The 15,591-nt window shown below is 41.0% G+C and overlaps 1 protein-coding gene across 2 annotated transcripts in view; it reads left to right on the top strand.

Moving 5' to 3' along the window:
• BICC1 (BicC family RNA binding protein 1) overlaps positions 1-15,591 on the top strand; it is a 1,115,336-nt gene that overhangs the window by 403,116 nt on the left and 696,629 nt on the right. For both annotated transcript variants that reach the window (XM_069611226.1, XM_069611225.1), the window contains exon 2: positions 10,575-10,621. In XM_069611226.1, the coding sequence (XP_069467327.1) occupies positions 10,575-10,621 (47 nt within the window). The remainder of the gene's footprint in view (positions 1-10,574; positions 10,622-15,591) is intronic.

Genomic DNA, 15,591 nt, shown 5'->3' with positions numbered 1-15,591 from the left:
ATTGGAACCCATGCCCTTTCCGTGGTTAACACTCAGAATCCAGAAGGAGGTGCAACCCCTCACTGCAGTTCAACCAATAGGGGAATACTCAAGGGGGATGCTCCTCACAGTGAGCTGCTTGGTAGTTCCTGGCAGAAGCAGACCTGGAGAGAGAAGAGAAGCTGCCACCCATCCAGGTCAGAGAACATTCACACTTGCAAACCAAGAAGGTGGCTGCTCTTTTTAAAGATTACCTCCAGTGGGATAGATCTACAATGACTGTGCCACTGTGCATACTCCAGATTCTGACTGCTTCAGACAGCTTGAAGCCATCCAAGCCCAATTCCATATAATTTCATCTCGCAGCACAAAGTTAGTAGGGCATTGTGTAGCCGCAGAGTGTGGGTTTGCAGTTGAAGCACCAGTGGAGGAGGCTGGAAGCAACAGCAGGAGGAGAGTCTGGAGGTGATGGAGCATAAGGAGGTGGTGCAGAGTAAGGTGCTGTGGTGGAATAGCCCGAGTGAAGGTGGAGAGAAAGGGAGGGACCCCAGAGATTGCAGAGAAGGGAATGACCACAGAGGATGGGGAAAGACCCCATAGGTTGGAGAAAACCCCTAGAGGTTGGAGATAATGGGAGCAATATCCCAGTGAATACATAGGTGGGTGGAAGGGCTCAGAGGTTGGATAGGGGGAGAGAGACCGCAGAGGCTGGAATTAGTCGCAAACGAGACCCTAGAGGTTAGATGGGGGAACAATACCCTAGCGTTTGGAGACGAGTGTGGCCCTGTGGTTGGAGGAGGAGTGAAACCCCAGAGGTTGAAGAGGGGGTAGCAAGATTCAAGAGGTTGGAGAGACATATGGCGAGAAAGAGAGCCTAGAGTTTGGGGGAAAAGGGAGACTGTGAGAGTCACAGACACAGACAGAAACCTGCGATGTGGTGAGAGACCTGCAAGTATGGAGAGACTGAAGAGGTTGGATAGATGGTGAAGGGTTGTAGAGAGAGGTTGGATCCCAGATTTGAATGGAGAGCAGCAAGGCGTGATGGGGGAATAATCAGGAGGAAAGGAGAGGCCTCAGAGATTGGGGGAAGTGAAACCCAGGAGGCTGGGAAAGATAGAAAGAAACACCAGAGCTAAAGAGCTAAAGGGGGTGGGACGAGAGACCTAGATTCCAACCTTATTGCCACCCCTCTCTACGTTTTTCTCTCTTCTTGGTATAAGTGTTGAGGAGGAGTCTAACAACTGAAGGTTGGTGCTGGAGGAGAACTTAGAGAATCGCAAGAGGGGCATAGAACCCAGAGGCAAAGGTTTGTGACAGAAGGTTGGTTGAAGGTAAAAGCAGATGGCGTTCATGAGGTGGTAAGATGATGAAGAGGTTCCCATAGGCACAAGAACATAGACCAGGATTTGTGTTGGTGACTAGAGCCAAGACCCTTGAACAGAGAGGTAACCAGGAGAAATAAACCCTGCCTGCTGAACAGATCTGGTGGTCAGCTTCCTGTTGTAAGATTCATTTACACTGCCCTTTGATGCTATTGGATGCCCTACTGTGCAGACACATGCAGGGCCCATGACCCAGGTGAGGAGGTCTTCCAAAGAGACTAGAAAAAAAAGCTGAGTTGATAGACGCAGGTAAGAAATCCCTGAACTGTGGAGTATAAACTCCAGAGACTTTTCGTTTGAGACCTGGGACATTTGGTTTAAATGCAGAGGTTTTGTTGTCGCGAGAGATGTTTGTGTGAGTCCAGAAACATTTACATTGAGCCCATACACTTTTTAGGTCCAATGGAGATTTTGGGCAAGGAACAATCTATTTCGTACAGTGCTGGGGAGGACAATCGGAACCCCACCATCCGACATCTTGAATAAACCACTTGGAAAGTATATGGTTTGTTGTATCATATGACATGTGTGCTCCAACTCCTTGCACATGAATTGTGGTTCCGAACCAGCACAGGCAACGTGGGCAGGAACTGATGAGAATGGGGATGAATCTGAAACAATCAAAGTTCGCTAATCTGGCCATCAACACCGGTTCTGCAATCAGTGCCCTGGGGAAGTGGTACATCTGTGAGCTCTGAATCCTGCTAGTGTGCTGAGCTGGTTTCCAGGCGGTATTCCTGTAGCAGGGGACAGCCAAGTTGACCAGTGTGGTTATGTTTTAGGGTCGGAAGTGTTTGTCGCTCATTTGATTTGTGGGCACCATCACAGCCAAGTTCTAGCTCTTTTGGAGCACTGTACTGTAATGGGTCTCATTATTTTAAATTGCCAATTGGCTGCACGGTACAGAATCACATATACTTGGTCCTTAAATGGCTCTGAAGACGAGGAAAAACTGGTCACTTATTCTTTACTAGGGTGTGTGTGTGTGTTTGTGTGTGTTCGCGTGCGCATGGGGGGGTGGAGGGGTTTAGGGGGATGTGGGTGTTGTTTTAATCGGCGACTCTATAAAGGCATGCAGGCTGTTTTGTGTAATGGATCTGGAGCAAAATTGCGTTGTGCCCGTCTTGTTGGATATAAGTGAGCAAACTCTCCTGTTGCTGGGGTCTATAATGGTTAACACCTGTTTCAATTCCTTGCTGTTTTTGTTGGAGCCTCCACCTGAAATTCAATATTCCTTAAAGTGGATAACTGAAACAAAATAGACCATGTTATTGGTAAAAATGTAAATGAGCTTGAGAAAATAAATGTTAAGCTTTAAATACTTAGCGGAAATGCCTTTCCTGTAGAATTAAGACATGTTGTAAGTGTAGTTTAAAATGGGGAATCTTGCACCGGGGTTCTCTTTGGATGTTCTATCCTTCATTATGCTCGGCCTGCATTTGTTGCTCAGAAATAAACCCGTCCTTTTTTTGGCTTGAAAGTAACCATTTCACACCATGACGAGCATTATTTGACGATTACATTTAGTGAAGGTCGCTCATATAGATACACGGATGTATTTTAACTGTGATTTAAAAATAAGGAACACGTACTTGATTGCTCAAATCGTTACGTCTACAGTAAGCAAAGCGTGTCAAAGACCGCACGAGCAGCTCAAACCGTCGCAAGTCGACCATCAAAAAGAACAAAAATAACTGGTGACCGCTCTACTTGACAGTTACATCATACATTGACCAATACCAACAACACCCCAACCTCAGAAGGATGAAAGGTTGAAATGAGGTCTTTAAAAACACACTGACCCCGTGAAGTGTGCCTGAAATAAACATTTAACGAGTCTAGCAATTATTGTATAGAATTCCAGAAATCCAGAAAGACAAATTGTTATTTCTATTCTTTCTACTTTAGGATCACTGCTCAGTGTTACACTTGTGCAAAGTCCTGTTTTTTAAAATGTTTTATTTAAAGAAGCCTGAACAGGAAAGCCAGCCACTACAGAAACAAAGAGCCACATGGCAGTGGCCACAGCCCAGGAAATTAGATTTAAAAAGGTTTTTTTTAAAACAGTTTTTTTTAGGGGTTGCAACGGAGACCACAGAGGTAGCACGAGAGACCTCATGGGTCGCAGTTGTGACCCCTGGTGACCTCCAAATGACGTCCATGCATGCCTCGTGAATATTTTGAGTGGAGGGGCTGAATATTTCCTCAAATAAGTTTGACAGAGCGTAGCGAGAAAACGCAGTATAAATAAGTGGGGAACATTTGTTTAAATCCTGCATTTTGCAGCACAATCTTTGACCAGATGTAAACATCCATACAATTTACAGTTGGTTCACATGAACAAATCCAGGAAATGCCATGCCAGCAACAGTACACTAAATAGGAGCACTTTCTATAATTTTCATTGGGCTGCAGCCACCCCTATCTATGCCAGGATTAATCATTTTAAATCGCATGCATGAAGTGCTTCATGCATGCATGTGATTTAAAGTGTCCATTACTGCCATAGCTAGGTTGTGGCTGCAGGTTAGTGATTTAAAGTGACCATTACTGGCACATTCTATGGCAAGGGAGCCTGTACCAACCAGGGGGGGGGGTCAAATGTTGCTTCATACAGCACACTTTCTGTGGAAAAACTGGGTAAAAAAAACAAACGGTTTGCAATTGGTTTTGTAGTGTATCTCCAATCCAAAAATGAAACTGATGCAAGTTACCGACATTGCACATGATATATGCCAGCATAAACACATTTTCCCACTGGCTGTGCCCATACATTTCCATGCTGGATGCACCAATACGTAAAGCTTACTCATGTTTGCTTTGCACATAATGCCAGTAATGGTACTATAAGAAAACAAAGAAAACATGCCCATACTGGCTCTGTCAATCTATGACAGTATCCCAACAAGAGAACAGACTGCTGTAGTCTTTGCCTTTAAAAAAAAAAGAACATATTCCAAACTGGCTGCACAATGTATTCCAGTCTGGACACTTACTAACACTTACCATGCTTGCTTTATTATAGATGCCCTGAATAAAATGCCATGCCACAGTAGGAAATAACTTGACTGGATGCTCCAAAATGTCAGTCTAGCCAAGTAATAACAGATACCATGCTTGGTGTATTATAGATGCTCAGCAGAACATGTCATGCCACAGTAAGAACGAGCCAGACTAGTCGCCTCAAAATGCCCCTCTAGCCAAATAACACTTAACATCTTTACATTGTCATAGATATCCAAAACAAAAAGTCATGCCACGGTAAGAAATGGCTAGACTGCCTGCCCCAAAATGCCAGTCTAGCCACATAATAACACAACGTCCTTACTTTTGTCAACCGCCGGTCTAAACCAGAGAGAAGAAAGAGAAACCAGAGAACCATCTTGACCGAGTATGGTAAAGAAAAAAAGAACGCTAGTCGGGTGACACAGACCCCTGGCACTACTGTAACAGGGGAGAGTGGGAAACCTGTGAAGCAAGGTGTAGAGAATCACTCAGCAATCTTGTATACTCATCCCAATGAGGGGCAAAGAGATCAGAAGAATAAACATCACTCTGAAATCCTGCATACCCTTTCCTCTGAGGGGCAAATATATAGGAAGAGTGAAAATCACTCCTAAACCCTACATACTAGTCCCAGTGAATTGCCAAGACGTAATAAGATTGAAGGTCATTCAGAGGCTCTGCATGCTCGTCCCATTAGTTGGCAAGAGTACCAAAAGTGTGGGAGTCATACAGAAGCACATCATAGTTGTCCTAGTAAAGACCAAGAGTACAGAATAAGCAAGAGTCAAACAGAGACTTTATTTACATTTCTCAGTGTGAAAAGAAAGAGTCTGAAGAGTGCTGAGAACAAGTCTATCAAGGGCCTGGGAAGATCTCTTGAAGAAACTAAAAGGGCTATTACGAGGAATAGCCAGGGTCTTTTTGAAGATACCTTATTAAAAGGAACTGTGCTGAAAAGCATCCCAGAAGAAGGGAGTCATTCTCCTGGTCTTTTGCTGTTTTGTCTTAGTGGTAGGGCTAGAGTAGCTTAGTGTTTTAGATGGAGGACATACTATTTACTTTTGACTTTGACTTTTGACTAGCAACCTAGTTTAGTTATGCTATGGAGGGGAATCTCTTAGGATAAGGAAAGTTAGGCATTTTCATTATTATTTCAATAAAATACTAGTGAACATGGCACATATAATGTTCTTTTAATGAACCTCAGCTATGCCATTTTAAAAGCACGGATTTGCTACAAATGTGTTTCATATTGCATTACTGTATAAAAAGTATACATTTGTCATTTCTTTATGGGTAATTTCAAGTGGGAAAAACCGGGTGGCAGTTACAAACGCTCTCCCTATTTCCTTGAGTGGTTCAGAGCTAGTAACAAGACCCTGCTCAGTGATATGACCACGGAATGACTTAAGTGATATTATTTTTCTAGTCGTGGGAAAAGTGAGATATTATATGGCTGCCATTCTGTACTAGGCCATTACACAGAAAATGAGTCAGGCAGGGATCTCCCAGTATACACAGCATTCACGTCTATTTTATCAAATCCAAACTTTATAGAAACACTTACTGACATATGTACTAATTTCTCAAGATGTGCAGTAAGTTGATATACCCCGATACTTTCACAAATAAGAAAGGCTGGGATTTAATGTATTCCCCTTTACCTCCCCTTTTTTATTATATTTCCCCTTATCATTATACTTGCATAGGAATTTCTTTTGGCTGTCTCACAGACAGGGGGTGGGGGGATACCTTCTTGAGGCCTGGTTCAAATCTCCCTTTCTAGTAATGGTTGGACATCAGTCAGCAAGAAGGGGCATCTTCCCTTCACTGCCTGGTTTCTCACCTTCTGTATTGGGCCTATCTGCCTCCTTTTTCCACTAAGGAAAGCCTGGGGTTGAATTTTATATAAGGCTCTCACAAAAGTGTGCCATCAATCCAAAATGTATCCAAAGGAAAGCTTGCCATTCTACTCTTCCTCCTTTTTGTTAATTCCCCTGTCTCTCTTTCTTCCATTCAGTCTACAAGTCAATAAGTGAGTGAGTTACCTTCAGCCTAATGGTTTTGCCTTTTAAGTATCAAAATCCACTCCTTTTAGAGGTGTGTACTATTTCTCCATTTTGACTGGCCAGTCAATGTAATAGGACAGTGTTCCAGAAGTGATGTCACACTAAACCATCCCATTTGTACTCATTGTTCATTTTAACACCCAGGGCAGTCTTTAAAATAACTTCTAAACCCAGTTTCCTTCCCATTTGAAGTGATGTCATCCTGGTGATTTGTACATGAAACAATTGTGATTTTTCTAAAGCATCATTTATTTTTTATATATTATTACATTTGTATAGCACACCTAACCCTAGGGCATCTAGGTGCTTATGCTTAAGAATATGGTTATATTCAGTTACATTTGGTCTTGAGCAAAAGGAGATTGGTTACAACCAGTTACTTTCAAACTTAGTCTTGATAAGGTGCATAAGGAATTGGTTACATCCAGTTACTTTGGGCTTAGTCAAATGCAGAGTGCGAGTACATACGAGTTACATTCTGAATTATGTTCATCTTGGTCCAACATTGAGATGAATGGGTGGTGGCAGTTGCGTGGTAGGGTTTTATAGGGAGTATTAGGGTTGCCTCTTCAGGTGGGGCTAGGAGAAGACTAAGGATGGCCTAGTGGTTGTTTTTGATATATCACATTCCTCACATGTGATTATGTTACTAATACGTTTGCAGGTTGCTCTCAGTCAGGTGAATCAAATAATGTGAGTCTCATCTCCGCATGATATATGATTTGTGTGTGCGTGACATTTTTCCTTTTCCTTCTCGAATACTTTCACACAAATATTCTATTGCCACATCTCAGAATATCGGTCTAGCCAGCATGAATGCTAGGATGCGTGAATCAGTGTGTGCAATGTTTCTGTGTAAAAAGATCTTTATGCATAGGATGTGTATAATTAACAAATAAAATTGTATTACATTCAGATGATGTTTTTTAAATTGTTCAGGTTGAAAAAGTGGCTACAACATTTCAAGAATTTGTTTTCCTATAGGTAAAATTTAAAAATCAGATTTTTTTTCTTCCCATGTGATGGGTTCACACAATATTAATGGTATTTCCAGTTGGGCCATTGATGACCCCTGACAAGGGTTGTCATGGACTCTTTGTCAAAAAGTGTTTTGAAGTTCAGTTGGTCAGAGTGATTATGCGAGCTGGCTTAAAATCTGAATAAGCCTGAATTGCATCCTTAATGGCAGACTTTTTTGATGAAAGTTGCTGATTACTTGGGGAGGAGGCCCACTGTGAGCCCAGATTTTGAGAATAAATTCCTTAAGTGTTTAGGGTATTCTTGGTTAGACCCAGTGACACCTGGAGGTGGTTAATGAGTAGCATTTGTTTTCCTCGCAAGGCCTGTCTTTTGAGAACAAAGACAACATGTAGTCTTTTGGTGTATCCATGCAGTTTTGTACAGTAAATGGCTCAGCCTAAAAGCTTGAGTGTCATTTCCCTGGGAAAACATTCCCCTGTACCTGTTGCAGCGGTCAGAGAACATGCAATTTTACTTTCAAGCCCAAAGTTGCTGTTTCATTGACAAATTTAGGATTAAAAGTCCTTTTTATTTTCCACATTTCCATGTTTTATGTTGTGCTTTATTCGGGTACATTGTAACATTTTTGCAATCAAGCTCTGGTTACAAATCTACACGTTAAGTCTGGAAGTTTCATAAAGAAAACCAAAATAATGTAGTCCTCAATTTGTTTTTTTCAACTTGTTTATAAAACGCTATGCTTTTCATACCAGATTGACTGACTGTACTCCATTTTATACAGATTGCTGTATTCTTCCATGTAATGGAACAGATCTTATTTTTAGACCGCCTGTGAACATTTACACTTTTGTTGCAGCTGCTCTGCTGGCATCACATTTCCTTTCGTATTTCTTTCAAATGCTGTGCGTAGGATGCAGTTCACATATTTATTTTTCGAAATGAATTTTCATTTGCATCCTTCTTTTCTCTAGGGAGGCTCCTAATCTGAGTTCCGTATCTATGTGGTGGTACATGAATCATTTGTATACAGCTACTTACGTGTCCTGCATCTACACTACAGCCAGTATACTCCCCTCATGTCTGCTATTATCACAATGTGTCCTGGGCCGCTGCTTGTTTATTTTTCTGATTCTAGCAAGGATTAATGGGGCAACGGGACATGAAAGGTGTACCCATGCTTATTTTAATCACTGTCGCTGCAGTATATTGAGCTCTAGGTTATGATTGCAACGGGAGGTTGTGGGGACAGTGATCTAGAGATTCTGGATTTCTTCATTTCTTTTGTTCGGGAGCAACCCCAAATGTGTCTGCGCCCCACACACCAAAATGTCTAAAGATGGCCCTGAGATGAATTTGATGTCCGGCAAACTCTATACCTGTCCAAACATTAATACACATGTACTTTGTTACATTTGTCTGGTGCTTTCTTTCTTAACCTTTTACTTTCAGAGCTTTGCAAGTAATAGATTTTCTCACCTATATTCGAGTAACACATTTTTTTGAATTCTCACTTCTTGATTTGGCAGTCACAGAGGAGCTGTATTACTTAATGTTTTAGTTTTGCCAATGAGGTGTCATTTAAGCACCTCCTATTAGCAGAAACTGCTGCATTGGAGTCCAATTTGGAGGGAGTTGACATGTGAGGAGGGACACTTAGCTTGTGGGTGTGTATTTTCCCAACAATTGACTGCTCATGTTCATGCAAATTCCCACCCACTGCCTGCCCCAAAACAGATCATCCCATGATCTGTGAGCTAGCTCGATCAATCTGGTACATTAAACATTGGCCTGCCAGTGTTATTTATAAGCAGTTTTGTGAGTGAATTGCTTAATTGCAGCTGTAAATGTACCACTGGTGTAATAAAAATGTCCTCAAGTGTGCCTTTAGCCACTCAATTTATATCTGCTCCTCATACTAAAGACCTTTCTAAACCAGCACTGACAAAGCCAACAGATTTGGCTTGTGTACAGGTGCTAAAAGGGTTTTCCCCAGGTAATTGCACCATTTTTCAATTGTTTATCCTACAGCCAGATGGCACCATTATGGCAGTGCCTGCCAAGTGCCTGTCTCTTACCAGCACAAAAGCCAAAACTGGTGTCTTTGCCAATGTATTGTTATGCAGTTCTCCATGTGTCCCCTTCCATCTCCTTACTTGCCCCAGATATTGACTTTTTTTACACTGCGTTTCTTACATCCATACCATCTTCCCTTTCCTTGTGGTCGCTTACCTTCTCTGACTTAGTCTTTTGCTGATGAACAGGGAGCAAGCATGGACATTAAAGCTAACTCCTATGCCTTTCTTGTTTTAAAACGTTTGAACTTTAACTCTTTGTGGCACCAACTGGATGGGGGTACTGCTTGAAAGAGGCTGCAGAGCTATTCATTGCAGCCAACAAACTAACTGCAATTAAAACTGCTCCTCTAAATGAATCCCACGTATTCCTGTGGTATACAAAGTGGGGCGGACAGACGTAAAACACAGACCAGAGGGAAGGGGAAGACGCACACAAACAGACATTCATAAGCAAGACACTTTGACAGTCAGTGAAGCAGAGTGACACGGCAAGTACATTTTGAACGACTATCTCTGTTCCTTATAGCGTCAAATTTAAATGTGAATTTTGAGCAGTTCTAAATGTCCTGATAGCCTTATTGTTATTAATCCCATCACGTGGTGGTTCTATTGTCTGGTGGTTTTCATAGCATGCAATATTAAGAACACATTTTGGTGAAGACCTGAGGTGGGGGGGGGGTACATGCTCTGGAAGGAATGTGTCTGTATAGTGATTAAGGGATACAAAATAATATTTCAGACTGATTAAAGATTATCATTTTGAACAACGACTAAGCATTTTTTACCTGTTTGCTGTTTGCCTTACATCCTTCTATGAAATGTAAAAAAAAGGCTAGTCATGACTATTAATGGAATTTTTAATGTCCATATTGATAATTTGTCTAAGTATGTGTGTTAGTTATCTCATTTAAAATATTTCCATTACTTGAATGCCGAATAAATACATAATGCGCTTGTTTCAGCTGGAATGACACTTGGAAGAAATTTAGCTTGAGGAGATAAATAGCACTGTAGGAAACTTGATTCCTGAGGTGAAATATCTAAAACGTGCATATTAAAGAAAGTTTTTATTTTATTCACAGCTGCTGCGGAGGGTAAAGGAAAGAGTGGAGAAGATTTTTTCCAGAAGGTAAGATGACTCTATACCTCTTTGTATACTCTGTCACTCCAAATGCACTTGAATAAGACAATTCCTTCTTGTTCCTGGAAAACCTTTTTCCCTCAAACTTCACACATGCCATCACAGGTTTGCCTTTCATAACTTTTCATTATTGGAGTGTAGAGTGCTGCATGGTTGTTCCTACCCTCTTTAACATCGATTTGGTTGCCCTTTTCAAGCATCATTTGGAAATGTGGGCTCTTTTTGGAAGACGCAGACATTTGTTTTCGCATCAAGAAGGATCCAGTAACTCCGCTGTTGCAACTAGAATGCCAAATCTGGTTACAGTTAAGTGGGTAGATGGAGTGAATTTGTCAGCAGCCTGGCATGCAGCCGGATTTGTTGAGAAGTCGACTTGCATATTCAAACAAGGTTTTGACATCCCTTGGAAAGTTAGTTTTCTATTTTGGGGATCATTGTACAAAATTAATCTTATGTGAAGTCTCAAATAAATGTAGAAAAAACCGTGGTTCGGGCGGATATCTTGCGCTCACACCATACACTTGTGCTTAAGTAACAAAAAAAAATAAAATTATTATTTTACAAGTCCAACATCCTTGTTCAAAGATTCATTCCAAGTCAATCCAAAGAGTCAATTGGCATACTGTTTCTCAAAAATGAGTGGTTTTTAATTCTTTGGGTGAGTATTGTAAAGTTTTTTGAGCATTTTCAAGATTAGAGCCTGGGACCTAGCCCATTAAATGGTGTTTTTTTAACTTTGGAGCTTAAAACCCACAATTATAAGATTACGGGAGCTTACAATACTCACCCAATTTCTGATCCAATATACTCATCCCGACAGGATTGAAACAAATTTTAAAGTGAGATCGACTGAAATTGAGATCTAAAATCAAAAAGATATAGGAAGTTTATATGGGCCTTGAGAATGACCGGAGGTCGAAACACGTGTCGACTGTGTTTTTTGGATGAAGAATTAAAAACCACTCATTTTTGAGAAACATTATGCCAATTGACTCTTTGGATTGACTTGGAATGAATCTATGAACAAGGATGTTGGACTTGTAAAATAATAATTTAAACATTTTTTGTTACTTAAGCACAAGTGTATGGTGTGAGCGCAAAATATCCGCCCGAACCACACTTTTTTCTGTTTACTTTATACAAGCTTTGTGGGAAGCTTGAGGGCAGGATATAACTTGCTGCCGACTTTTCATTTAGGACTCTAGAGTGGTAAATAGCGCACGCAATTCAATAGCGATCCCATAATACTGTGAGCCTCAAATAAATGTAGTTAGCAAAAGGTGCTCTTTGCTAATCAGGAATGTGTGGAAAATGTGGTTTGTTGAAAAGAAGAAACTGCAAACTGTAGAGAGAACTTGGGCTTATAGCTGGATTATTGTAATTTATAGGACTTAAAATATCTTGAAGCAAAATGCAACTAGGTGAAAATGAAGATATGCTGGCAGATTATATAAAATTGATCATGCATCTAAGAAATGATGTGCGTTTCAAAGGACAGCTTTTGAGGACAGAATTAAATATAAATTACTTAGGCTAACGTATCATTGCATGTTAGTTAGAGGGTTGCTACTTTTGAACAACCTGATTGAACCCTATCATCCAATGTGGGAGTTGACATCTACATAAACCATCATGCTAGTAACCAGAACAAGATGGTTTCAAGAGGGGGGACAAAAGTTGAGGGTCTGTGGGCTGAGACTCTGAAACATGCACACAAGTAAAAACTATCTGGGCTTCCGAAGAGTACAGTAAGCTTATTGGCAAGGACTGCATATATGTGGCAGTGGATGACTGAAATAATTTCCTTTATTTTGATGCAGAGTGAAAACGGAAGGTCAGTTGTCTTACTGTTTACTGTGAGGGCCCATTAATGAGAGGCGGACACAGTGGTAGTGTTTTAAACCTCAGACATATTTATAGAAAAAAGAGGGTCGGATTAAGGCCTATCTGTCCCTATCCTAAAGAGATTTTTCCCTACCTAGGAAACTAAAACTAAAGATCAGTCTGTGTCTCATCTTCAAAATTACATAAACTGCCCTTGTGTCCAAAACATTAATCTGACCCTAACACTATAGGCAAACAACTAACAGTGTAAGGAAAATGTCTCTGATGCCAGTTTGGCAAAAAGTACTCAAAACCAAATGGAGCAATCCAACAAAATAATCTGTGGATCCAGAGGGAGAGTTCCCTTGCCCTGGAAGTCCCAGGTAGGACGCCAAACGTATCTCTTGTAAATGATGATTCCTTAAAGATGTCAACACACTTCTTTTCTTTCAAACAATCACTTCTTGAGGATGGCATAAGTGTCCAAATGATCACTTCCTAAGGATAGAAAAATTGTCGCTTTCAAATAACCACTTCTCAAGAATGGTACAAATGTCTCTTTCAGGCAACTACTCCCTAAGGATGGTGAAGATAGTTCTTTAAGAATATTGAAAGTTTCAGTGTCTCTTTCAAAGCACTTGAATCTTATGGAGAGCCTCCTGGTATGCCCCTCTGCCAGGAAACCTTTAGTAGATTTCTCAGATCTCCTGTTATACTCTCCTGCAAGGTACCTGTCCACAATGTCAAGATTATCTATATCTTTTACATGGATTTCCTGGTATACTCCCTTGCCAGGTATCTTCTACCCAAATGCTCACTGCCTGATGTACTTCATTCACCAGAGCTTCTTTTCTAATGTTCTCAATGTCTTTCAGTATAGTACCGTTGTATTCCTTTACTGTCTATACTTTCTTGACTTAAAATATCACTTACTCCAACTTTCCCCACATTGACATCTCATATAAAGAGACGTGTTCAAGTTCTGTCTTTCAATTCCTTCAATAACACTCATTGGCTTGTGGCAATACTTGCTCCAACCTGCCTCTTATGGACAGCTCATATATGAGGATTTGCACAAGTTCCGACTTTTTCTACTTGATCAGTATTCAAATAAAGTTCTTTATGGTCTCCATGCCTGTTGGTATGCCCCGAGGTCACCAACATCTCTTGGCAGACTCACTGGTGTCTGGCATTTCCTCAGACCTGTGGCACAGTGTTGCAGTGAATTATTCTTTTTTGGTTGGCGTTCTCTGCTCTCCAGACCCTCTTTCAGCTCTTCTGCTGTCTCCCCATGCGTCCATGGTAAATCTGCTGCTTTTGGGATTGACCGCACTGCAGGCTGCTCTGCTGTTTCTGTGGATGGCCCATTGGTCTTCTCCTGGTGCCTGCAGCATCTTCTGTGGCATCGTGCCACTCTGGTAAGCACCGCCTGCAAGTGGCAGCTTGAAAACCTGTTCGCTTCATCAAGGTCCGCTCCCGTGCCTCTGCCGTGTACTGTGGTTCTGCTTCTTACCGGCTTCTCTCTCTTTCGCTCCCTTTCCGTCTTCTGATTACAGATGGCGACACCATTTATAAATGTCCTGCGAAATAGAATTTCATTCCAACTACTAATCTGCATGTTCTGCTTAGTGTTTCAGATTATCCACATTAACTCCTACTTCCTCTTCCTCGTCTCAGTACTTGAGGCTGTATGGGAGTTGAAGTCCATAGGTTTCATAGGATTTTAGGGTGATTTTATTTGGAATTTTTATTCAGCACAAAAACATCAGAGACAGGAGGTGTTATGTGTGTGTTAGGTATACATGAGCTGTGAATGTTATCCTTCTTAGAACGTTTGCAAGAAGGGATTTTAGGGTTTTACAACTGGAGGGATTTGTACAATGACAACATGCTATCAGGAATTTGGGAATTATAGGGTCTTCTTCACATGGAAGGGAAGAATACTGTGTCTCTCCTGATGGGGTCACCACACCTCACCGACATCCACCTCCTCCAATCTGATCCTCCCTCATAATACCACCCCCAGGGTCAGGTAGCGGCTGCCATCCCCTGGCCAAACGGCAGAAGATCTCAGGCTGACGATCATCACCGTACCTTCTTTAATTGTGAAAGATCTTACATACAATGGTTACTTTGCATGTTCATAGTTTAACATGAGGATTTCTTGGTGAACAGATTTGTTTGAAAACCATCCTTAACTTTGGGTGGTCTTCCTGATGCCTCTAAATTGCTGGTAGGCTACTCCACCACTTCAGACCAAAATACCACAGCATCCATCCTTGTGGCACACTTTCTTGATTTTACTCCCATGGGTTTCCTTTATTTGATGCCCTCTAGTTTCTTGCTGGCATGCAGGGTTTGGTCATGTTTGATAGGCTGCAGATGCATATCAGAGTTTCTAATCGCCATCTCGTGATTTGCTGCAGTGGGGTCCATTGTGTATGTTTTATATTTCAGTGTAATATTAATTTCCCTTTGTTAAGATATTATATGCTGAAATACTCGCTAGTAAATACCAATATTGTCATTCTTTAGTTAGATATTTCATTTTAATAAATATTTGTTTTGGTCTGACTGAAAAAAAGCCTAGTTACAGAACTCCAACAATAGTTAAACTAGACCCTGCAATGGAAGAAATGTGGAATTCTGAAATCACTGTTAAAGGCAAATGCTAATGTCCATAGACCTATAAAGTGCTTTATATCATTATTTAGCCCAATTCTAAAAACTCCCTATTTTCCAGATAGGAGGGCACCATTCTGGGAAGACTGGTAATTTTGCCCAGGATTGCACTGTGTATTTAATTAGTGATACCCGTCACATTTCTTTTTTGTGGCTATGAATTAATCCAAGTTGCAGATTGAAAAATGCTCAACTGAAACAACTTATGTTAGAACTGAAATACTGCAAAGATGCATTCCTATTACAATATATGGGTAGACCCTGGTCAGTAGGGTAGAAAGAGAACATTAAGTCATTGCCTAACCTAAGCTGTTCTCTTTTGGAGGGAGGCCAGTTTATGTGTACTACTTTTGACTTTTTCCTGCTCAAGTCCGACTGATACATTTGGATTATTTTTTTTGGTCTTTCTTCATGTGAAATTTATTTCAATTTGCACCAATATCATTTTGATC

The sequence above is a fragment of the Ambystoma mexicanum genome, chromosome 8 (assembly GCF_040938575.1).
Source record: "Ambystoma mexicanum isolate Mex_15411 chromosome 8, UKY_AmexF1_1, whole genome shotgun sequence".
NCBI classification, from domain to species: Eukaryota; Metazoa; Chordata; class Amphibia; order Caudata; family Ambystomatidae; genus Ambystoma; species Ambystoma mexicanum.
The sequence above is the reverse complement of the archived record's forward strand: the minus strand, read 5'-3'. Positions and strand labels throughout refer to the sequence as shown.